General features: G+C 57.6%; 1 protein-coding gene across 1 annotated transcript; it reads right to left on the bottom strand.

Moving 5' to 3' along the window:
• Positions 1 to 172: 172 nt before the first annotated feature.
• LOC133343065 (tumor necrosis factor receptor superfamily member 19L-like) lies at positions 173 to 24,779 on the bottom strand. Its single transcript, XM_061552532.1, has 10 exons — positions 24,292 to 24,779; positions 20,184 to 20,270; positions 19,664 to 19,783; positions 17,140 to 17,321; positions 16,150 to 16,241; positions 9,492 to 10,031; positions 7,417 to 7,506; positions 6,835 to 6,907; positions 6,187 to 6,477; positions 173 to 5,388 (listed from the first exon to the last, which is right to left on the bottom strand). Exons 2-10 carry the CDS (start codon positions 20,241 to 20,243, stop codon positions 5,184 to 5,186), a joined length of 1,653 nt encoding a protein of 550 aa, XP_061408516.1. The 5' UTR covers positions 20,244 to 20,270; positions 24,292 to 24,779; the 3' UTR covers positions 173 to 5,183.
• Positions 24,780 to 25,090: the final 311 nt, after the last annotated feature.

Below are 25,090 nucleotides of genomic sequence, written 5' to 3'. Positions count from 1 at the left end.
ATTAGTCAAATGTTTACTTTGTATAGCAACTCTGGGGTGGTGGGGGAGGGTGCGGCTTCCTTTACGGAGCGTCTGATAATCGTGATAATCTTGTGAATCTGGGCAGTCGGGCAGTCGTGGTGTGCGGACGCGCGTGTACTCGCGGTCCAGAGAGAGACAGGACACGGGAGGCTCGAAAGAGAAACACAGAACTGTATTTATTACTCTGCACTTCAGCGATCTCACACCGCCTGTCCGCTCTCTCTCCACTCCACAGGTTTAAATTAGGGGGTCCCGCCCCCCTTTAGCCCCCCTGCGCGGGGGAAGGGGGGGACGTAACATTTTCAAGTAACAGTTTCGCTATACGTATTGCTATACACACGTGACATACACGCGCACACACGCGCGGCTGTACGTACACGCAGAGACATGGGTACATACACACATGGGTACATACAGACATGGGTAGATACACTCATCAACATGGGAATAGACACAGACTTGGCGCGCGCACTGCATTGTTAGATGCACACAAACACCAGTACCAATACCCCGCGTCATTAGCCACTGAGTGACAGTGACGTCACCACGGCGCCTGTGCCAGGCTAGGTGCCCCTTAGAGGACACGTGAAGTGTCGAAGGCTCGCTGGCAGGTGGTCTCGGGACAGACCCAGGTGCCATAGGTTGGCTGTCTGAGATGACTGGTAGATGCACCAGCTTTACCCCTACTGTGCCAACTTGCTATATTTTAGCCGCCGGGCGCTCCGCTCGTTGTTGTGAGCGTCGCTCCTCCGCCCTCCGTTGTTGCTGGAGGGCGACTGCCTCCAACTGACCAGTAGCGTCCTTCACGAGCCTCCTCCATCGAGGCCGATATTGACACCGCTGGTACCAGTCATCGGCAAGTCCACTCAGCTCCACATCCTCCCGTACCGCATCACTCCATCTCTGCTCCAGCCCGTTTAGCCCCCTCTATGCGGCCAAACTTAAGCTTCTTGGGCATGCGGTGGCTGGGCATGCGGGCTACGTGACCCAGCACAGGGGTACATACACACATATTGGTGCACAATAGGTGTCAGCACGCAGATATAATACTTACACAGACAGGTACTAACAACGTATGCAGGTCAACACATCATTACCTCGGTAAAGAGGCACACACACTTGCGCGCTGCATTACTAATCCGGCCACCTGAGTTCGAATCCCGGCCACGGCTGACATGAGTGGCGAGTCATAATCCGAACCGGTCGTGCCCCGCTCCACTCCCCGCTTCACCAACCCGCATCTCCCAGCGTGGTGAGGTATGATCACACAACCCATGTGACCAACATGGCGTGGGGAGGCCTTCATCCAGCAGTGGATTATTAAAGTACTATAGTCGTACATTGATACACTCACACACACATACATCGGTACATCCTCCGACTGGTACACACACACACACACGTTGGTTGACACACACGTACACACACACAAACGTACACCGACACACACACGCACACCGACACACACACGCACACAGAGACCAAAAAGACAGACACACATAGACACACATAAGACAGACTCACACAAGACAGACACACACAGATTTAAGCATGGGCACATGCATACACAGAACCCCATGCGCATAAATAAACAGATGGAGATTGAGGCAATTAAATTCTAGCGAAGGAGGCGGGGGGGGGGGGCAGCCCCCCGGTATTTTGTAACGACTCCATTCATCTAAGTGCAGTACGAATGGAGCAATGGGGGGTGGGGGGTGTAAGGGATGAAGGGAGGAGGGGGGGGGGCATGGCCCTCATCACCTAGATAACAATATCACACCGCTCCCCCACCTCTTCATCATACTGCTGCTCTTACATTCGCAATATTCTCTGCATCCTGTCCGGACACACGGTTGACATTTCCGTTGATCAGCTATCGGGAGAGACGAGTCCCCGCGTCGTCCCTGTGTGCCCAGGAGCGCGCGCGTGACCTCCTCTTATGCCGAGATGGATGTCTCGACATTCCGCTGCACCGCCGAGATGAAAGGTCAAGCAGGCACTGAAGCCGACGGGGAAATCAAATTACGGGAGGGGGGCAGGGAGCCGGGAGATGATGGAGAGGAGAGTGGGGGTGGGGGGCAGGAGTTAGTGAGCCCCCCGCCCCGCCTCGACTCCCCTTCACACCAGCCACCCACCAATTTTCGTCGCTTTGCGGATCGGTATTGTGCCCATGTTTGTGTTATATCTACTGAACTATAATGCCCTTTATTTACCCACGAGAGTCCCGTGACTCTGTTGTTTTCAAGAGGGTCGTGCTTTGTCGGGATGTTTGGCCAATTCCGTTATTGGCGAGAGTTACATTCTCAGTGTGGGAGATGAAACGGGGAGAACACGGAGACTGCCCGCCCACGCACGTAGCGACTATGCGACAGCCAAAACACTCCGCACAGATGGGTTCATGAACCCACGTGGTGTGGCTGCCACCTTGTGGTCAACAATCCCGCAGCCCAGCGTAGTATGGGAGCTTCACACATCTCCGTGTGATCCACCAACCCTTGCCATCCAAAGCGCCACCACAGCACGGCTCGGCGTTGATTGAGCGTCATGGCCCACCTTCTGGTGCCGGGTGCGGATACAACTCGGGAAACGTTTGCATCTGTGCCGTCGATTGCGGCAGTTCCTCGAGCTACGAGCGACTTGCTTGGCGAGGCACTCGTCTAGCAGTGGATGAATCACGGCTGACGGTGATGGCGCTGCTGAAGTGGCGCTGCTGAAGTGGCACCGCTTTGCTTTGGAGTCTCGCTCGACCCGTTGCGCCCAGGGCGCTCGAATGATCTCCCCCCCCCCAACGCGTCTGCATTGATCTCCGCAGCACAAATCCGCTCGTATATTCAATAACCAAATTATATACGCCGAGAGCAGTGGCGCGGCGGTTAGCACACTGCACTTCGCATCCAGCTGCAGCACGGGTTCGACTCCGGACTGCGGCCAACATTGGCGAGTGGCGAACGGGTGAGATCTGACGCAGTTTTGCGCTCCGCTTCTCCAACCTTAACCCAAAACACGCACCGCTGCTGTCCAATGCGGTGAAGGATGGCCATCCAGCAGTGGATTAACAAAGGGCCCGCCTGTGAATGGTCCTCAATTGGCCACGGTTCCTGAGTTTCGTCGCCCCCCCCCCCCACCCCGTGTGCACGCGGGTCGTGTGGACGTGAGTCGTGTACCGTCAGAGGGGGTGGATTGAGTCGCCCACTGGCCATGCTCACGCCAGAACCCGGGGCGGGGAAGTGGCTCCAACCAACCAGGAACGTCACGAGCGGCCAAGACGGCAATAAATATAATATCAACACGCAACCATAGTGATAATAAAACTATTAAATAAACATTGTAGTAGGAGGAATAATGCTAGTTTATAAATACTACGCATAAGGCTGTCTTACCTACACTAGATTCACATGCAGAGAGATTAATCTCAGTCGGAGCTGCCCAGGGCTGAAGTTCAGAAGATATTAATTGTCGAGGGGGGGCGGGGGGGGGGTTGGCGGGGTGGGATCCGGGAGTTGGGGGGCCCTGGCTGTATTCCATGAGATTAAGCCCTGCGTGCGTGTAAACCAGTCAGCTTAAGTGGGGGGCGGAGGAGGATCGTGCCCTCGGGATGGCTCCACGATTTGTGGAGAGTCCATCTGCATCGGCTGCCCCTCTCTGCGTGTGGTGGTCAGCTGCACAAAGACAACTCAAGAGAAGATCAACCCCAACTTTCTGGAGTGAGTTCCCCACCAAATTAATATTTTCACTTCAGCTGTCTGACGCGGCCGACCACAACCGCAACTTAACGCAATGGGTAGCTTCACTGTGCCGAGCGCCATCGCGAAGACAGAAATGTTCATTTGGACCTCTAGCTGTGAGCTGTGTGACGGTCGGAGAGCGGCCCGTGGAAGGTGATATCACGGAACCGCTTCCGAGGCCCGTTCGGCTGCCTCTGATCCACAAACTCGGCGGCGGTGCCCCCTCTCACTGACGACAGTGGCGCCAGTGACCATCGCACGGAGACCCAAACTGAAATGCGAATTGCTCAGAGCTGGAGACGTGTGCTCCGAATGTTCACGCGGTGGCTTTTCGGGAAAAATGTCCCCGTGAAACCCTGTCTGTCCTGCAGCCCACGCTCACTCGCACACGCGCACACACACACGCACACTCACGCAAAGATCAAGATCCCCCGTATAGCCTTTAACAGACCGTTGGGGGCAAACGCTGTTAGCCAGCACCTATCAAGTCCGACACTGCACACGAGGTCGAGTGGGTGGCCAGCACCACACCCGGCCGTCTTTGTCTCCCCAGTACTAAGGTTTACACACTGCACCAGGCTACTCAGTGAAAGCTGAGTCGACCTCGGAGGAGGTTAAAAAATATCTGCCACCATTATTGGCCGCGAGTGGGAATTGAACTCGGGCCGCCGGGGTTCATTGCGCAGTGCGCTAATCACCGAGCACGCTCCCACTCGCTCGCTCGCTCGCGCACAGACTCACGCTCGCTCGCTCGCGCACAGACTCACGCTCGCTCGCTCGCGCACAGACTCACGCTCGCTCGCTCGCGCACAGACTCACGCTCGCTCGCTCGCGCACAGACTCACGCTCGCTCGCTCGCGCACAGACTCACGCTCGCTCGCTCGCGCACAGACTCACGCTCGCTCGCTCGCGCACAGACTCACGCTCGCTCGCTCGCGCACAGACTCACGCTCGCTCGCTCGCGCACAGACTCACGCTCGCTGCTGTTGTGCCCTTCGCGGCGGAGGAATAGGAACCGTTGTGAAGAGCTTCCGCACGGCCACGCGGTGCGCGGTGGTCGTGCGGCGTGCCGCCATGGCCCCGCGCCGTCCCACCCACGGGCGGCCTCCGGGCGGTGGGCCATCGACTCGGCGCACCGCAGGAGCCGGCTCAACCGCGGGGGCACCGCCAACCACTCGTCCCCGAGTCTGAAATGTGCCCTCTGTTATTAAAGCCGATGCGGATGAACAAGAGGTCTAACGCACACGCTCGCCCACTCTTATACTGGGGCAGTGGGGGGGGGGAGGCTGGTGTAGCGACAGACGCAGTAGCAGCAGCGATTCCCTCCTGCACCACGATAATACTTCATGCGGTTAGGAATTGGCTGTTGTTATAGTTAGCTGAGTTTCGTGAACTGTGGTTGGTTGGGGGAGGGGGGGGGCTCTAGCCCCCCACAACTCACGCTAACAAACAAAGCTTAGTGTCGGTCTGCGCCCGGGGGAGCGGGTGGTGGGATTGGGGGGCCCCGGGCCCCCCGGGATTGTCGAGAGCCATGTGGCCGCTCGCCGAGTCGTCCCCGTCGCTGTCGCTCATCTCCAGGAGATTCTTCTCCTCGGCCGCGCTCCCCCACTCCCTCTGCTCGGGGATTTGGCTCACGCGGAACCTGCGGCGGGAGCGGGGGCAGCGTGGAGTGGTGAACGCGTGGCATGCACACTGTCTACGTACAAACACGCAGTCACACTGCAACACACACTACAACACACACACACGCTACGCAGACAAAGATTCACCAGTCAAAGTGAACGCGCTGTTGGGGCGAGTGCTGTTAGCAAGCCGCTATCGAGGCCGGCACAGCTGATGTTGATTACACATCGCACCAGATACTCATTTGAGGCCAAGCCGACCTAGGGGAGGCTGAGAACCGGTTCAGATATCCGTCACTGTCGTTGGCCGTAGAGCAGTGCGCTGACCACTACACTGCCGCTCCCCACTCGCACACAATTATACAGGACCGCACAGACACTTGAAGCGGCCTCAATCACATTGTTTAGCCACACACACACATGCTCTGATAACGCAGCAGCAGACATACTACCCCATACAATGACACACACACTCTCTGTATATTCAAACACACGGCCCCTAGTATTACACGTCATCGCATACACTACACTAAAAACCCCACCACCTGCGTTCGATTCAGCTCCTGGCAAATGATACCTGAACAAGTCCCCACACACGGAGCCCCCCCTCCCCCTACTGCCCCCCTCCCCCCTCCTGCCCCCCCGCCCCCCTCCTGCCCCTCACCTCCCTCTCCCACCCGTCTCCGTCCCCCCATTCCCGTTAACTCTTTCTCTGCCGCGACCCCCCCACCCACCTTCCCCCCCCCAGTCCCCCCGAACCCCCCCACCCCCTGTCCCCCCGAACCCCCCCACCCACCGTCCCCCGTCCCCGTCCCCACCTGCCGATGGCCTGACCCGCGGCGTCCGCAGGGCGCCCCTGGCGGCTGGGTGTCGTCCTCGCGCCGATTGGGGGGCAGGGGGTCCAGGGCAGCTGTGTCCAGAGCGTGTGGCGGCAGCGCGTGCAGGCGCAGCGCGAGTGCGAGGCGTGCACCGTGTGCGCGTGCAGCCAGCCCGGGGGGGGCGCCTGCTGCTGCTGGTGCTGCTGCTGCTGGTGGTGGTGGTGATGCGGAGGGGGGGAGTGCAGGGGGGACAGCTGGCAGTGCTGCGGAGTCTCGGACGGTGAGCAGAAGCTGCGTGGTTGGGGGGGGGGATACGGGGGAACGATGTTATTAGCCAATCAAACAAGCAGGTGGTGGTTCTAACAATGGGTTAACGATGTGGTGGCTGTGTCGATCAATCAGGGCGCGGAGACGTTTATCGCTTAACAAGCGGCGCACAGAGAGGTGGGTTTGCCAGGACAAAGTCACGGCTTCGACGATTAGTGTGTGTGTGTGCACGCAATCAATTTAGTGGGGTGCAACACGCACGGGTGAGACGAGAGAGACACGTGGGTGAGACGAGAGAGACACGTGGGTGAGATGATTGACAGGTGAATGTGAGATGATTGACAGGTGAATGTGAGATGATTGACAGCTGTAGGTCCCTACCCGCTCGCCATGCTGTCCGTAGTCTCCAGTCGCCCACATTCCATGGCCAAGGCTTGCAGAGCCTCCACGTTTCCTAAACAATAACAACAATAATAATCTAAATAATAACAATTATAACAATACCGTACAATAATAACAATGCAATACAAATTGTTAATATTAATCCGTGCCAGCCCCTACTGTACTGGCACGTGACTTAACGTGTTCTTTATTATTGCGATTGTTCACCCAGGAAAGCCTCGCCGAGTCTCAAGACTATTTATCAAGAGGGTCCTGCCAAATTTGTTTTGCAGTTGACGGTCGCAATGTTGCGAAGGTGCAATGCGTCGTTAGCAGCTGAAGTTCACCACTGGCCAATGCCAGGTTTGGCCAATGCCAGCTAGACTCTCGCCACGCGGTGTCGCATCAGCAGAGTCGGGCCTGCTTATGAGACACCGAACATCAACGCCGGTGCGGGGAGTTTGCTCGTATTAAACCGATGCTGCCGAGACAAAAGTGCACTTCCAGGAGGCAGCGTGAGCTGATGGGATGTGTCAAACAAATGCACACACCACGTCGCTGCGTTCGACCTCCGTCTCTCACCGTTCTTGTGCAGAAAGTATTTCACCAGCTGGCCAATCGTGTCTTCGTTACCGGCGTAGTACTGGGCAGTCGGCAGCAGCAAGCTCGCACCTGGGAAAGCATCATCAGCACCATCAGTGTCAGCATCATCAGCCGTGGCGTAGTAACGACATCAGCACCATCAGTGCCAGCATCATCAGCCGTGGCGTAGTAACGACATCAACCATGACGTAGTAACGACGTTATCAGCTCAGGGGGTGCAATGACCGGGTGGGTGGGGCCCCAATATTTGATTCGTCTCGCACGGTCGCGCCTCGGCTATGATGTATCACGGCTCCTCTTGCCTAATAACATCGTTACATAAGTGTTATTGTTGTTTTCTTACACTGTTGTTGTTGTTCTCTTACACTGTTGTTGTAAACAAATCTCATGGTGGTTATCAAGGGGGGCCCAACTCGTAGCTTTGGCCACCAGGGAGGGCCGAGGCACCCCCTGCCTCCAAGCTCTTTACCGTACTGATCGTCAGTATCGGCAGCAACAGTGGCATCATCATATGATTATTATCAGCAGCAGCAGCAACACCATCAGCAGCATCAATCTCACCATCAATAGCAGTCGCAGAACAAACATGATCAAGGTGCAACCCAGGAGAGGTGATGGCCACCAGCTCCTCATGATCTGTGGCAGCCTACATCATAGGTGCTGGCCAACAGCACTTACCGCTACAGTCTTTGTAGCATCTGGACATGTCTTGGGCCTCCCCGAGGTCAGATCAAAATTAGTACCGTATTTTACGTGCGGGGCGTGAACCACCCCAAGGTGTGTTACACGTTGTGACCGCGAGGGGTCGCGCGACACACGAGTGATGAGCGATGCGAGCAGAACCACTGGGAAGGTCGCCTTGGTGGAGAGGGACCCCCAGTGGCTTCATCCCATTCGGGGTCTTTGACCCAACAATGAACGTTTGATAAATCCGCTGACATCCCACCAGCAGTTCCCCCGAGTAGCCTTCACAGACTGTTGGGGCAAGTGCTGCTAGCAGCGAGCAGCACCTGTGATGACCACAAAGTCAGTCGCACGAGGGGGCGGGGTGGCCAGGGCCACGCCCGACCCCCTTTGTCTCCCTCGTGCTCAAGTTGGATACTCAGCGCACCAGGCACTCGTTTAAGGTGGATTCGACGTAGAGGAGGCGCAGCATGACCGGTCCACGCGTGTTCACCCTCGCCGGGAATCGAACCCAGAGGAATCTCTATGGCTGCTGCTACTGTTGTTGTTCCTACGTCGGCCGATCAGCAGCGTCCCTCTTTCTGTGACTGCACACGAAGCGGACGCGCGAGGGCCGCCCACGTGCGGAGGCTGTGGATGCCACGCGATGCTGTGTGGGCAGGAAGCAAGCTGCGGGGTCAGGGTCGGGTCGTCTCAAACACCCGGAGCGGAACCGTGTCCCCTCGCGACGCGCAGCGGCGGAATTCATTAAAGGCGGTGGGGGGTAGGGGGGGGGCTGCGGGGGGGGTCTATCGTCCGCCACCTCCCCCCCCCCCCCCCCCACTTCTTGAGACCCCGCAAAATTGATAACTATTGATCGTTCCTGTATTCCGAATAGATGTTGATCAGTAATTAAGTGGTGTTGCTGCTTCTGCTGCTGCGTTGCAGTGGTGCCAATTTAACCATTCGACAGTTCGTCATCACGGAGTGCGCCGGATGCACTCACGCACTCACCTACTACACTTCAATGAACGTGTGAACACATATTTACTCCACCTCCGAGAGTGCTGCTTGTTGCCAGCCGCTCAGCGTTTAGTTCCTTTGAACTTTTGCTCAAAGAACCCCCCGAGTCCCCCACTGCCCTCCCACAGCTGTCCACAGAACGGGGCCCCCCCACCCACCCACCCCCACCATCCTCCATCCTCCCCCCTCTCCCGCCGGTCCCCATCGCTGCCCTTCCCACACAACACAGACTCCCCGCCCCCACCCACTCATCTTCACTGCATTACATTGCACATTCCCGTGCCGAGGACGAGTCTCTCCAGAGGCTCGGCTAGTTCCTCCGTGGTGGCGGCCCACACTGCACTGTCCCCCACGCGGGGGCCTCTCACCTTCCTTGCAGTCGGCGCCCGCGAGCCCCGAGCCCCCTCCGCCCCCTCCTCCTCCGCCGCCGCCGACGCTCTCCGTGGCGCCGCGGGCCCGGCGCGCCTTGAGCGTGTGGCAGACGAGGACCCCGAGCAGCCCCGTGAGCCCAAACACCGGCACCAGCACGAAGAAGCCGAAGTCGGGCAGGGGTCGCGGGCTCCCCTCCACCACCGCGGCGCTCTCCGATGTCTCGGGGGTCGGGAAGGCCGGCGGGGTCGCCGTGGCCGTGCGGACGCCGGGGCCCGGGGCCCGTGGGGCCGGGGATTCGGTGCCCGCTGTGCTGGCTGACCCGCCGCTCGTGTCGTCTTCCTCTTGCTGCTGATGATGATGATCATGATGATGACGATCATCGCCATGGGTCTGCTGTTGCCGTTCCCCACTGGCCCTGCCTGGTGCTTCCACGGGGTCGTCCTGTAGCCCTGGCAGCTTCCCCCCGCGAGTCCCCGTCCGTGCGACCGCCTCTGTCGACGGGGCAGTGATTATTGTTGGTGATGTCGTGGTCCCTCCTGCGTGGCAGGGAAGGGCAGGGAAGGGCAGGGCAAGGCAAGGCAGTCAGATGAGGGCAGTGCAACAGACCATAAAAATACCATAAACTCGCACGTGAGAACCCCGTTGAATGGCAGGCAGGGGCTGGAACCCAGATTCGAACTCAGAACCCAGATTCGGTCTCAGGATCTCAGCAGTTCAGCATCTCAGCGATGCACCACTCCACTACTCCTCCTAACGCAGTCGTCCGGGTCAACGAACTCGATGTGAAATGGCAACTGTTGTTTTCCATCAACACCTCTTGGCCTTCCTGATCCCTTTGGCCCACGGGACACCCTGTCACGAGCTGTACTTCCCCCAGCACCTGTGCGTGTCACAGTCCCCATTGTGTGTGGGTGAAGCCCTTTCTCTCTGTGGACCACAATTAACTCCGGCTCACGCCACGTGGCTCTCAGGGTAGTAATTACCCCCAGCCCGCCCCTCATCTCCCGTGCGTGTCAAGCGGCGGCGCTCCCCGTGGGGCGCGCCACGGCCGTCGTGCTGAGCGCTCGCACGGCAGCCGGAGCCGACGAGGAAATAATAGCAACAAAAACAACAACAGTGGCCACAAAAACAACAACAGTGGCGACAACAATACTCGTACTCCTAATAATGATGACGATGACCAACCCGCGGACGTTCGCGCTGACAGCAGCAGCAGCAACCCCCATTCAGGCTGTCGCGGGCACGTCGATGGCATTAAGTGATGACGCAGCTCCCAGCAGCCGGCACATTGCACCGCACCCTGCACTGGGTTGGGCACGCGGAGTTCTCGCACGCTCGGCGGCTCACCGGCACTGCTTTAAGCGTTGCCTGACTCTGCTGATGGGACACTGGGTGTCGAGGCCGGTCCACACTTTTGCTTGTGCTGAATCAACGTAGCTGAAAGTGCGCACTCCCAGAAGGCCGTGGGGCTGATGGGTTGCGTAGGAAAGACTTTTATTTAGCTCATGCGGAGAGACCGGGCTTACATGTGTACGTGACGTGATGCTTCTTTTGATTGACGAGTGAATCATTGTCACATTCCATTTCCTACGCTTGCGGCATTTGGAGGTGCCGTGTATTGTGTCCAGGATGTGGAATGAGACATCGCAGGACCTTGGTGGTGGGGAGGGGAGGAGGTGGAGCGGGGAGGGGCAGGTGGCCTTCATGCAGCAGTGGATGGGCGATGGATGATTATAATTGCGGTGGTCTTGATGATGATGACGACCACGACGTATTAAACATCATGAAGCCTGACTAACTGATGATGATGATGTGACGATGAAGTCACGATGGTGGTGATGGTGTAATTATGAAGGTGATGTGACGGCGGCGTGATGACGAGGTGACGATGAGATGATGAAGCGACCACGACGACGATGATGGCTGTGTGATGAGGGGGCGTTCTCGAGGTGGTTGTGCTCTGCTCGTGACGCATTCGCCTGGCGCGACGGGGAGGGCGGGCAGGGAGGGGGGGTTGTGAATTATTGAGCGGCGCGCGGACTCGGAGCGGGCGGCTTGACGCTGCCTGCTCACGTGACTTAGCGAGCCCTCATCATCGTCGTCATCGTCGTTTTAGGAACTCATCATCAACATTATCCCCGCACCTTCGATTGGCTACGTACTGTGCAAAAGAAGTTCAACATACATACATCCGAGGAGCCCAAAACCACTATCATGATCCATCATCATTAGCATTATCAATTAGTCTATCATCATCATGATTCTTCGGTCATCATTATAATCAGCGTGTGCGGCTATTTGTCAATCCCAATCCACTGCTGGATGAGGATCTCCCCGCACCGCGCGAGGGGTGCGGGTTCATTTGCGCACTCTCCGACCTCAATAGGTGCTCGCTCACAGCACTTGCCCCGGCACCCTGCCGCGTCCCTTCATCCACCTCCCCCACAATGGATCTCGACTCATCCTCAATCGCGACCGCACAGGCACACACACTGTGTGTCGTGGGCACGATGTGATGACACTGTGTGTGTGTTTTTGCGGAACGCAGCAAAACGTTGAAGGTCGTGGCTCGTCTCGTTCACAGCCGGCACGGCCGCCCTCCCCCTTTCCCCAACTTGGTAGAGCCCCCCTCACAATGAACGTGGTCACCAGTCGGGGCAGGGAGGTGGGAGGGAGCGGGTGGAGTTGCTTGGCCCAGAGATACTGTTTGTGGTCCCCTCCCCATTCGGTGGAATGAACTCTCCGTGAGATGGCAAGAGATGTAGAGACGGGGGATCGATACGTAGCGCGACGGGGGAGATCCGGGCAAGAGAAATGGCGATGTAGCGAGGTGAGGGACAAGGGAAGCGGACGTTGTGATGTTTGTTCAGATTCGAATTCGAGCTGATATATTTGCTTCGCCCATATGTTTGTGTCACGAAGCCGGGGCCCCTTGTCCAGGCTTGGGCCCTGCGTGGCCTTGGACCCGGTAACTACCGCGCTCGCGTCAACTTGAATCTGAGGAGCAGGAGGACGAGGAGGAGGGAGTTGACAAAGTCGGGCCGGACTGAGCGAGTTTGGGGCAGAGAGGGGTTGATTGAGAAGGGACCTGCGGGGGGAGCGGTCATGTGGAAACGACGAGGCGAGCGCCGTGCAGATGGAACCAGCTCAGAGGGGAGGGGTGGGCACAGGGCGTCCGTGTGGCCCGTAAACACACAGACACACACAGACACACGCACGGAGTAAACAAACACACGCGGAACACAACAAAGACAAAGATCCCCCGCATAGCCTTCAACAGGCGTTTGGGGCAAGTGCTGTTCGCGAGCACCTAGGAAGGTTGGGACAGCGCACGAGGCAGTGGTGTGGACAGCACCATTCCCGGTCGCGTTTTTTGTCTTCTTGCCAGCCGATGTTTGACCATCGCACGAGGTGCTCATTGAAGGCTGTCTCGACCTCGGAGGAGGCCCTGGACCTGATCAGAGATTCGCCACCGATCTTGACCATGAGGGGGAATCAAACTCGGGAGAGGGAAGAGAGGAGGACAAGAATGTGAGGCGAGAGGGGAAGGGATGAGGAAGGAGCGGGGAAACTGGAGCCAAGGGTCAGGAGAGACGAGGGGCGAGGGAAGAGGCTGCGTCAGGGTCTCGGCGCTGCTGCTGCAAGAAGGAGCAGCGTCTGTTTTCACAGGGGGCGGGGCGGGGGGAGAGGGGAGGGGTTTAGAGTGGCGGTGGCCACGCAGAAGCCACGTGATTCACGGGAGTCTCCAGCTGAGACAGAGAGAGATATATTATCTTATTTTTGGCTTGATTTTGTGAGACCTTGGATGACCACATCAACTTTCCACCGAGGCCTTGTGGACAATACACGCACACGTGTGGACATGTAAACACGCACGCAGAGCGGCCACAGCTCGCATGACAGACGCATCCCCCAGTGTCCTCAACTCCGCGAGGTGACGACTCACTCGGAATGATGATTATGATGATCATCATTATGATTGTTTAAAGATATTTAATCTCCGTCCACAATTGTATCACTCCGTGTCACATGTGACAGGGCAACGCAACACCGCAACACGTGTTTGAAAAGGGCCGTGTAAGCGGATATCCTAGAACTGCCTCTGGGATTTTTCCTTTAAGTCGCCCGCGTTCCGCACAGCACGGGAGCAGCTCCCCCCCCTCCCCCACGTTTCACGACACTTTAATGGTCGTTGTGTGACACGAATCAAGGCGATATTTTGAGGCCTCGGAGATGAGTTTTCGTGGAAATGTAAGTGCAGAACGAAACTGCACGGTGGGGGGTTTATTGTCAGGGCTGAGACCATCGAGACGCAATGCTCGAGAACCCGGCTCCACCACAGCTCGGTAGACACGTGTCGATGTGTCCATACACGTGTCGATGTGTCCCTACATGTGTCCGTGGGTCACTGCACGTGTCTGTGGGTCACTACACGTGTCTGTGGGTCACTACACGTGTCGATGTGTCCCTACACGTGTCGATGTGTCCCTACACGTGTCTATGTGGGTCTACACGTGTCCGTGGGTCACTGCACGTGTCTGTGGGTCACTACACGTGTCCGTGGGTCACTACACGTGTCTGTGGGTCACTACACGTGTCTATGGGTCACTGCGCGTGTCTGTGGGTCACTGCGCGTGTCGATGTGTCCCTACACGTGTCTGTGGGTCACTGCGCGTGTCTGTGGGTCATTGTGCGCGTGTCTGTGGTCACTGCGCGTGTCGATGTGTCCCTACACGTGTCTGTGGGTCACTGCGCGTGTCTGTGGGTCACTGCGCGTGTCGATGTGTCCCTACACGTGTCTGTGGGTCACTGCGCGTGTCTGTGGGTCACTGCGCGTGTCGATGTGTCCCTACACGTGTCTGTGGGTCACTGCGCGTGTCTGTGGGTCACTGCGCGTGTCGATGTGTCCCTACACGTGTCTGTGGGTCACTGCGCGTGTCTGTGGGTCACTGCGCGTGTCGATGTGTCCCTACACGTGTCTGTGGGTCACTGCGCGTGTCTGTGTGTCCCTACACGTGTCTATGGGTCACTACACGTGTCTGTGGGTCACTGCGCGTGTCTATGTGTCCCTACACGTGTCTGTGGGTCACTGCGCGTGTCTATGCAAGTCTGAGGAGGATCTGTATGGAACGTGCGTGCCGTCTCCATGCGAGCCCACGGGTCTCTCTCTACGCATGTCCGTGCCCCTCCATGGTAGCCACTCCTCGCAGGACTGAGACCATCAGCTCACTCTGCCTGACAAGGCGGCTTACCCACGGGCAGTGGATGAGACCTGGATTCGAACCCAGGCTCTGAGTGGGGCCGGCTCAGGGTCTGTGACTTCTCTGACGACTCTGTTCGACCATACTTCACCATGCTGGTCAAGGGCACAGAAGTAGCGCACTGCCCTTTGCTGACCACAGCCGTAGCCCCGCAGCAGCCTATAGCACCTGTTATGCACTGTGGTCGAAGCAGACGAGCGACCATACAGGCTTGAACCTGCTTAGCTTGCACGTTCCACGGCGACTTGGTCCACACAGTCGGGCTGTGTTGGCACAGCCGGGTTGGGTGGAATCTGGGATTGAACCCAAGAATTCAAACTCAGTAGTAGCCAATAGGCACTTGTGTGTGTGTGTGTGGGACGAACGGCTTCTGGCTGCCAACACGTGACACGTTCAGCCACAAACCACGGGCAGCGATATCAGCTCCAGACACACATCCCCACACTCACCACACTCACCTGTACACTCACCACACACACTCACCACACTACCGCTCACACCGTATAGGCATGTATTCACACTCAGCAGTCAAACTCACTCACCCACTCATACCACGTACACACCACACTGACCATTCAAACAGTGTATGCAGTACAATACACATCTGACCACACTCACCACTCAACCACAGCCCCACACACTCACCACCTACTCACCATTCACACAGGCTATACGACGCACCAACAGACTCACACTCCCTGTACTCGACAGTTCCCACCCCCACTTCCCGTGCGGTCCCATACCTCCCCCCCACCTCCTCCCCTCTCCCCACCTCCTCCCCACCACCTCCTCCCATACCCTCCACCTCCTCCCCTCCCCCCACCTCCTCCTCTCCCCAACCTCCTCCCACCCCATCTCCTCCCCTCCCCCCACCTCCACCCCCTGCCCACTCCCCTCTCCCCACTAAACCTTAAATCCCCCAGGGCAGCAGAGGGCATCGCCCTTTCCCCCTGCCCCTCCCTCCCCCCTCCACATTCACAGCTGCGCTCCCCTCCCCGCACCAACACACGCGTCCGTGCGTGAGATAGAATTGTGGGGAGCGGTGGCGCCACAGTTAGCGCACTGCACTACGAGCCCGGCCACACAAGTTCCATTCCCGGCCAGGGCTAACTTGAGATGCACGTAAGTGATATTAGAACCGGTCCTGAGCCACCGCGAAGTCGACTCAGCCTCAAGTAGCTGGTGCAGTATGTAAACATCGGCACTGGGGAGACAAAGGCGGCCGGGTGTGGTACAGTACTGGCCACACCACCCATTCGTGCGCCGTGCCAATTTTCATCGGTGCTCGCCAACAACACTTGCCCCGACAGCCTCGTGTGGGCTACACGGGGGATCTTTGCTGGGGTGCGGGGTGGTGCGGAGGGGGGGGGGGTTCAGGGGTCACGGGACTGACCGTCACACGCGGCCGTTCCGGCGGGGGCGGCGCTGCAGGGCGAGCACGGCACTGGGGGGCTCGCGTCTCCTGCCTCCCCAGGACTGAAGAACCTGCACCACGTGAATTGGGGGGGGGGGTCATCAGCTGAACTCTCAGGCCCCATGAACTGGGCGCCAGCCTCACGCTCCGTGCCACGTGCTCGCCACTCGACGCTTTAATAGAAAATAATTCTGCTTCGCACGGCTGATGTGGAGCAACAACTGTGACTTTACATCGCGGTGGTCGATGAGCCAGACAATTGTGGTGACTCATCGCTGTCGTGATGATGCCTCCTCATCCGTATTTGCGAAACGCGCACCAGAACAGAACCCCGTGGTTCTGTTCCCGTGGCGAGTAACATTGCTTACACGTGGGACTCAAAAGGGGCCATTTCCCTCCTCACGTGGCCACGTTCTCGCCCTGACCCTACCCTCACCCCGACCCTACCCTCACCCCGACCCAGACACCGTGATAATCGTGCACACGTGACACGTCTGGGCTGTGTGGAGGCGTCACTGATGACGCTCATTCCACGTGGATGAGCCCAGCTCCTCACCACGAGACGTGCACGGGCACAGCGACTTCAGCTCGAACGCACACGGCACCCAACCAAGACTAAGACCTCCCGTGGAGCCTTAACAGGCTATTGAGGCAAGTGCTGTAAGCGAGCGCCTATGAAGGCCGACACGGCACATGAGCGGGCGAGTGGCGAGCACCACGTCTGTACGCCTTTGTCTCCCCAGGGGCGATGTTTACACAAAGCGCCAGGTACTCATTTGAGGCTGAGTCGACCTAGTGGAGGCTCAGAAACGATTCATATAATCGTCACTCGTGTTGGTGGCGCAGACACGCAGACACGCACACGTGCATCCCCGGCCAGGTAAGATGTGCACCACAGTCAGTAGCGTAACAACCAGTGCCTGGTGCCAGGCTAGGTGCACGCACAAACACACACACACGCGCGCGTACCCGGGTAGGCACGGGCCGCACTCGCTGTCGGCCGTCATGGACCCGCGCTTGCGCTCGCTCCGCGAGAGACGTCCCGCGCAGGCCGCGTGGGGCACGCACGGTGCCGTGCCCGCCGCTGAGAAAGTGCCCTGGGGGCATGGCCGGCAACCGAGGCCCAGTCCTCCACGTCCCGCGCCGCACTCCTACACGGGCAACGAGGGGCAGCCGTGGCGGGGGCAAGGGGCAGGGAGCAGCACGTCCGTGAGTGTGGAAGCCATCAATAAGGATGGGCTCACAGGGTTCATTCGGCCTTCGAGTCTTGAGACTCTGCGAGAGGTTTCCCCACGAGTAAATGCGCACGCGTCTATATTGTCACTCCGCTGCTGGATGAGGTCCTCCCCCCCTGCCACCCCGTGTGGGTCGTGGAGGCTGATTGAGCATACTTCACCACGGATAAATAATAATTCAAATTATTAATGCGGCATTCCATCCTAGGATCCCCATGCGCAATGCATGAAGAGCAGGAAGCAAACACAGAACCAGGAGCAACCGACCAAGCGAGAGAGGGAAGGCCACTTGAAAGCGATGGGGTTTCAAAGCAGACTTCAATCGATCTACCGACTGTGATTGCCCGAATTCAAGTGACGAGGCGTTCCACAGCTTGTGGGTGCCACGCTACAAAAGCCCGATCACGAAAAGAGCGCAACCTCGACCTGGGAGTGCTGAGCAGTTGGAGATCAGAATATCTTAAGCACCTTGATGGAAGCTATAAATGTGTTAGCTCCTGCAAGTAATGCGGGGTGAGCCCTTTTAAAGCCTTATAGGTTCATAGCAGTATCCTAAAATTCACTCGAAATTTGACTGGCAGCCAATGAAGAGATAAGAGTACCGGCGTAATGTGCTCACGTTCACGGTGTACGTGGTGTAAGCACTCTCGCAGCTGCATTCTGAACAAGCTGGAGTCTGCCCACGACTTTGCTCGGAATCCCCAACCAGTGAGAGGTTGCAGTAGTCGAGTCGGGACAACACAAAAGCATGGACCAGTCTCTCCAAGTCAGCAGGTGACAGGAAGCGATGGATTCTGGCGATATTTCTCAGGTGTAAAAAGGACATTTTAAGCACCTTAGATAGATGTGCCTCAATGGACATTGACTGGTCAAACTGAACTCCAAGGTTTTCTTTGGGACTGACAAAGTGACCATCAATCAACAAACGAGGCCAACAAACTTTAGAAAGATGCAAAGGGGAGTCGATGAATATGGCTTCAGTCTTGTCGGAATTGAGTCGCAAAAGGTGTTAGCGCAAGTATGAATTCACTACTGTTAGTGATGCAGATAGCGCAGAAGCCGTTGCATAGTCCGGTCTAACTGGATATTAATTTGAGTATCATCTGCAAAGCAATGGTAGGATAAGGCAAGGTGTTGGAGCAGAATACCCAATGGTGCCATGTAGAAGCTAAAAGGTTAAGCACCTAGCACTGATCCCTGCGAAACACCACAGAGAACCGGTCTAATGGGGGCACGATTGTGAATGATCATTTTATGGTGATGTCTGTAACGATCCAGCAGTGGTACCACCGGGTATGTGACATCCGCAGGAGGATCCACATGACGCCTGCCCATGCCACGCAATGGCTGGCTTGGTCTGGCTCATCCCCATCATCAGCAACAGCAGCTATGATGTATCTGCTGCTGGATCAAGTCCCATCCCCAACCACCCCCCCCCAAACTGTTGCCATCTTTGAGGTTCCTGCGACGTCGCGATCTATCTGGAAAGTGCCGCATGTGGAATGCGTTCTATTGGCCATGCGTGTGCCGTACCACTGACGATGTCACGTGCTCGTTAACCCAGAAGAGCATCACCGAGTCCCAAGACTCTTTTGGCAAGAGGGTCCTGCTACATTTGGATGTTTGGCCAATTCCTTATATTATTTTAAAATAAGCATTGTCCAAGGTTCACGTTTGTTTTGATGAATTGGGTGAAGATGCAAGGGACCAGGATGGGGTCTTATTGTCAACAGTGAGTGAGTGAATGAGTGTGTGGGAGAACGAGTGAGTGGGTGAATCAATGGGGCGAGTGAGATGGTGGGTGAGCGGGTAAGTAATAGAGTTGGATGACGTGAGAGCGAGTTCAGATGCCAAGTTGATTTTGTTGTAGACCAGGTGAGAACTCGAGAGACGGGGACGGATCCACGTTTGCGAAAGTGACGCGACTTCCACTTCGAGTGGCAAAAAAACCCCAGAGCCAGAATGACCCCCCAGCCACGCACACAAAGACACTCACTGGTGGAGTTGAACAAACGTCCCAATACAGGACCACAGAGCTTGGGACATTTTGCTAGCGCCAGCTGCGGCTGCCATCCCGAGCACCCGTCTGCGCCGCGTCACGGATTCTACCGCGGGGTTCTGATCGGCCGCAAGTTGAACGAACGGCACCGATTAACAATGAAACATCGTTACAACTTCGTTATTGTTACGCAAGGTGACAGCGCTCAGAGGGTCACACAGGTGGGTTAGCGAAACCCACTTTCTGTACTGCCACTCACCTGGTCAAGCTCCTGCCCGGGGGGGCAGCGTGGGCAGGGGGCGCAGGTCCCATGGGGGTCCCGGTACTCGTGCTTGGCACAAGGGGCAGGGAGGGGCAGTGCCGGGGGCAGCCCCATCACCTTAGGGGGGGGGGGGGTGCAGGGGATCTCATTAATCAGCCACCAAGCCCGGAGGCCACGGCTCACCCCACTCACTCGCTCACCGGCGGTCAATCGCCCCCGTGTCACTCTTCTCTCGCTACTAACGTAGTTACCGCTCCTGTCGACATCACTCACTGATGCCTTACTGCGGGTGAATGGAGCGCACACGTGGCGGCTGAACAGTAAGATTCCGAGAGTGTGCATGCTTCATCTGATGGGACCACTGCCCTGGAGGAAGAGACACCCTGCACGAGGGGACGGTCTGGCCTTTGTCGGAAACAGCGCAGTGAGCCCTGCAGCACCACACCAATGCTGAACTCGAGGTTGTTGTTGTTGTGGTGGTTGTGGTGGTGGTTGTGGTGGTGGTGGTGACACGTACCACGAGTAGACACGACACCGCGGGCAGGTAGAGGTAAAGGTGGCTCGGCTTCGTCCGCATCCTCACGACCCTCGCCTGACATCCGACCTATGAGGGCAGCACGGCCAGATAAGGGCAGCGGGGGTAGATAAGGGCAGCGGGGGCAGGGCTTGTTTACGGATGCGTTGACAGCGATGACGACAGCGATGGTGGCGATATCCCGCGATGGAGGAGCGTGCGCTATGGGAGCGCGGGCTTGCGACACCACTCAGATGCCATCCCCGTTGCTCAACGGGGACCTCCCCCCAGGCCTCGCTGCGTGGACTCGACACGACGCGAGGTGGTAAACAGAGGGAGCGAATCCAATTCGCGTGGTTCCATCTCTCCTTGGGACGTCCTGGCTGCTGCCACGCGCCACCGCTCAGCCTGACGCATATTGAACGGTCCGAGTCAAGGTTCGGGGTAGAGTGATGCTGAGGGTCTGGGGTTATGTCTAGGTTGTGACTACGGGTAGGGTCGGTTAGGGCAAGGGTAGAAGTTTGTGGAATAAAGTTTGGTCTAGATCTGGCTGTATTTATGTTGAACCTCTTTCGCACCATACGTACCAACCGTGGTAATCGGGGGTGCGGTATAGGGCTAAGGTTCAGGCTAGGTTTGTGGTTCGAACGAGTGTTGTGGTAGGGATAGTGTTGGGGCTAATGTTAGGGCTAGCATTCGGTTTAAGGGATTGGCTTATGGCTAGGGGTTGGGTTGGCATTTAACACTCGAGTTAGGGAAAGAGCTCGGGTCAGTGTTAAGACTGAGTTAGGTCTCACGGTGGCGTTAGGGTCAGGGTTAGATTTGGGTTCGGGCTCTACTCTCTGGTTCGTGGTAATTATTTTGGAGAGGTCAGGGGGCTCGGACCAGCATTCTAGTTAGGGGCACGGTCAGGGCTCGCGTGAGGGCAATGGCGAGCTCGGGTTATGGTGACGACTCGCTCGATACAGGGGCTAGGGTTAGGGGCTAGGGTCAAGGGTCAGAGGCTAGGGGCTAGGGTTAGGGGGCTAGGGTCAAGGGTCAGAGGCTAGAGGCTAGGGTCACGGGCTAGGGTCAAGGGCTAGGGTCAATGGTCAGGGGCTAGGGTTAGGGGCTAGGGTTAGGGACTAGGGTCAAGGGCTATGGTCAAGGGTCAGGGGCTAGGGTCAGGGGCTAGGGTCAGGGGCTAGGGGTCGGGGCTAGGGTCAATGGTTAGGGTCAGGGGCTAGGGGCAAGGGTCAGAGGCAAAGGTCGGAGCTGTGAGCCCCGCGAGTTGGTGATCGCGATGTCGCCATCACCAATGAGCGACGGGAGTCACGTGAGACGATATCGCACTGCTGGCGACAGCGCGGAACTCCGTGATGGCAGAGCGGGGTGTCACGCGGGGAAGGCATGGCAAAGCGATGATGGGGGGGGAGGTGGAGATGGGATTGGGTGGAGGAGCGAGTTGGAAGCGTGGGGGGAGGGTATGACAGATGGGGAGAGAGAGGGGGGGGGGCAGAGAGAGAGAGAGAAAGCGATGAGAGCTCAGGGAGGGAGAGAATAGGGGTGGCCACCCACGTGGGTGTGTGTTGGTGCATTTGCTCCAACGGTCTGTTAGGGCTGTACGGGGACCTTTGTTTGTTTTGTTGTGCACGTGGTCCGCGTCTGATCGGAACCTGAAGCAGACTCTACTCACAGAGGTCCAGACTCATAAAGAGACCCATAGACTCACACAGAGACCCACAAACTCACACAGAGACCCATAGACTCACACAGAGACCCACAGTCTCACACAGAGACCCATAGACTCACACAGAGACCCACAGTCTCACACAGAGACCCACAGACCCCATGCCCCTGCTCAACTCCATGCAGAATGAACACTTCCCTTGTTTGCTCTACAAAATACACAACATTGTATCCTGATGCATAGACTCGCGCAGAGACCCAGACCCTTAGAGTCACACAGAGGCGCAGACTCGCACAGAAACCCGAAGTTTTGCATAGAGACCTATGACCGTGTGCCTTTCCCGACATAAGAAACATGCCGAGCGGCTGAGTGCCGCGTCTGGAGACGACGTTGTATAAATCCGCCGGGCTGAATTGCCGAGGCTCACGGTGCCAGACTCAGGCTCACCGAGAGGGGCTCGTACATCCAGAGGGAGGTGATACCTGAGCCAATGCTGGAAATTCCACATGAACATGGCCAATGGGAGTGTGTCCGCAATCATCCCACAAAGCCAGCCACTGAGCCCTGACGCTCTCCGGTGCCAGACTCTAGGAAACTTTACACCACTCATGCAAATTAAACTGCTCTCTGTCTCAGCGGGGGGGGGGGGGGGGGGGGAGCATGGGTGGGGGGTGGGGGCAGATGGCTCCGGGATCGAACCGTTGTCCTTTTTATTTGGAGGCGATCGCAGAGCCGCGCTGTTGCATCGCAAGCACCGAGCTGGAGCACAAGGGCGATGCTGGTGGCAATGGGTTCAAGCCGTGGCGCAGTGGTTCGCGCTGCAGCACTGCGCTATGAACCCGGTGAACCGAGAGCAATTCCCGCTCGCGACCAACAACACTGACGAATAGTTGAAGCTGTCCTGGGCTTCCCCTAGGTCGGCTCAACCTCAAACTGACATTTACACACCGCACGTCGGGGAGACAAAGACGGCTGGGCGTAGCCTTGAATACCCACTCCAGCGTGTGCCGTGCCGCCTATCATAGGGGCTCGCTAACAGCACTTGCCCCAACAGTCTGTTCAAGGCTACACGGGGGATCTTCGTCTTTGTGTGTGTGGGTAATGAGAATCCATGGCGCAGTGGTGAGCGCATTGCGCCACGAACCCATCAACCTCGACTCAAGTCTCAACCACGGGCGACGGTTATGCGCCTCCTCTAGATCAACTCAGCCTTAAACGAATACCAGTGTGGTGTTGGTTCAATGTGTAAGCATCAGCGCTGGCGATCGCTAGCGGTGCTGGCCACACCGTCCCGACCGAAACAGGTGCTCGCGAACAGCACATGCCCCAACAGTCTGTTTAGGCTATACGGGGTATCTTTGCCTTTGTATGTAAGTTTACATGTATTATTTGTGTCCTGTGTATGTGCACTATACATGTACACGTGTGTAACTGTGCATGTACGCGTGCCTTTGTGTATGCGTTCATCTCCACCGCGGTCTTCCAAATCACAGCGCGTGGCTGAATGCCGCATCGTGCCGTGCCGCGGCTCGGACTGACGCCTCGAGCCAGAACCACTGCCGGGCACCGCGTGACTCACCCGGCTGCATCAGCCGGTGGCGGCACGCCGAGTCCGTCCAGCCAGAGACGTGTCTCGTGCCTCTGTCTCCCCATGGCCCCGTTGCCGTGTCTCTCTCTGTCTCTGTGTGTCTCTGTGTCTCACTGTGTCTCAGTGTGTCTCTGTGTCACTGTGTCTCTGTGTGTCTCACTGTGTCTCAGTGTCACTGTGTCACTGTGTCTCTGTGTGTCTGTGTCTCAGTGTGTCTCTGTGTCTCAGTGTGTCTCACTGTGTCTCACTGTGTCTCACTGTCTCTGTGTGTCTCTCTGTGTCTCTGTGTCTCACTGTGTCTCAGTGTGTCTCTGTGTCTCAGTGTGTATCTGTGTCTCACTGTGTCACTGTGTCTCAGTGTGTCTCTGTGTCTCAGTGTCAGTGTGTCTCAGTGTCTCGCTGTGTCTCTCTGTGCCCGTGTCCCCCATGCGTCTGCGTCCCAGTGTGTCTGTCCGTCTCTCCGTGTCTATGTGTCGCTGTGTCTCTCTATCTTAGTGTCCGCGTGTCCCTGGTTCTCCGTGTCTCCCCTCGCCTCCCCGTGTCTCTGTATCCGCGTAGCGTGCCAGTGTCTCCGTGTCTCTCCTCGCGTCCCCGTGTCTCTGTATCCGCGTAGCGTGCCAGTGTCTCCGTGTCTCTCCTCGCGTCCCCGTGTCTCTGTATCCGCGTAGCGTGCCAGTGTCTCCGTGTCTCACTCCCAGCTCGGAACCTCATCCGCGACCACTGCGCCACGTGCACAGGGGTCCTCAATCACCGCCATTCATCATCAACACAAACTCATCACCATCACCATCATTACCATCATCACCATCAACACTATCATCACCATCACCACGTCTCTCCTCCTCGTCACTCACCCTGCTCCTCGGACTCCGCAGAGCCTCGCTCCGCGGCGCGACTCCTCCGACTCTCCCGACTCCCCGGCCCCGTCTCTCCGTCTCTTCCACCGTCTCTCCCTCGCTCCCCGCCTCTCTCTCTCTCTCTGCGCGTCTCTCCCCGCGTGTCTCTCTCTGCTCGTCTCTCAAACGCGTGTCTCTCTCTCTCTGCTCGTCTCCCCGCGTGTCTCTCTCTGCGCGTCTCTCCCCGCGTGTCTCGCTCCCCGCCTCTCTCGGTCACTCCGCGGGTCTCTCTCTCTGCGCGTCTCTCCCCGCGTGTCTCTCTCTCTCTCTGCTCGTCTCCCTCCCTGTTTCTCCCTGCGTGTCTCCTCGCTTCTCTCTCTACGTTTAGATCTCTCCCCTGCTCTCTCCCCGGGTCTCTTTCGTCTGCCTGCTCTCTTCTCTCTCTCTCTCGCTCTGTCTGTCGCTTTGTGCCGGGTGCCGGGTGTTGGATGAAGCGTGGTGGAGGGGACGGGAGAGCGGACGTGAGGGGGAGGGGGGAAGGGGGGAAAGGGGGGAGGGGGGAAAGGGGGGAGGGGGGAAAGGGGGGTAGGGTGGAAAGGGGGGGAGGGGGGAAAGGGGGGAGGGGGAAAGGGGAGTGACGTGTTTTTTTGTGGCGTAGTGACGTAACGCGTCGGACGTGCGTGACTGGCCGGAGCGCGCGCGTCTGCACAGTGACGTGAAAAAGACAAAGACTCCCCGTATAGGCTACACAGGCTTACGGGGCAAGTGCTACTATGCGAGCACTTATCTGGGCCGATACAGCACAGGAGGAGGTGAG

This window comes from Lethenteron reissneri, chromosome 16 (genome assembly GCF_015708825.2).
Source record: "Lethenteron reissneri isolate LAM-NWPU_2019-01 chromosome 16, ASM1570882v1, whole genome shotgun sequence".
NCBI classification, from domain to species: Eukaryota; Metazoa; Chordata; class Hyperoartia; order Petromyzontiformes; family Petromyzontidae; genus Lethenteron; species Lethenteron reissneri.
The sequence above is the reverse complement of the archived record's forward strand: the minus strand, read 5'-3'. Positions and strand labels throughout refer to the sequence as shown.

Coding starts and splice junctions, on each gene's coding strand:
- LOC133343065 (XM_061552532.1), bottom strand. CDS start 20,243: ATGCGGACGAAGCCGAGCCACCTTTACCTCTACCTGCCCGCGGTGTCG. Junction 16,242..17,139: donor TGCGGCCCGTGCCTACCCGG/GTACGCGCGCGT, acceptor CACGTGGTGCAG/GTTCTTCAGTCCTGGGGAGG. Junction 10,032..16,149: donor CGGAACGGCCGCGTGTGACG/GTCAGTCCCGTG, acceptor CCTGCCACGCAG/GAGGGACCACGACATCACCA.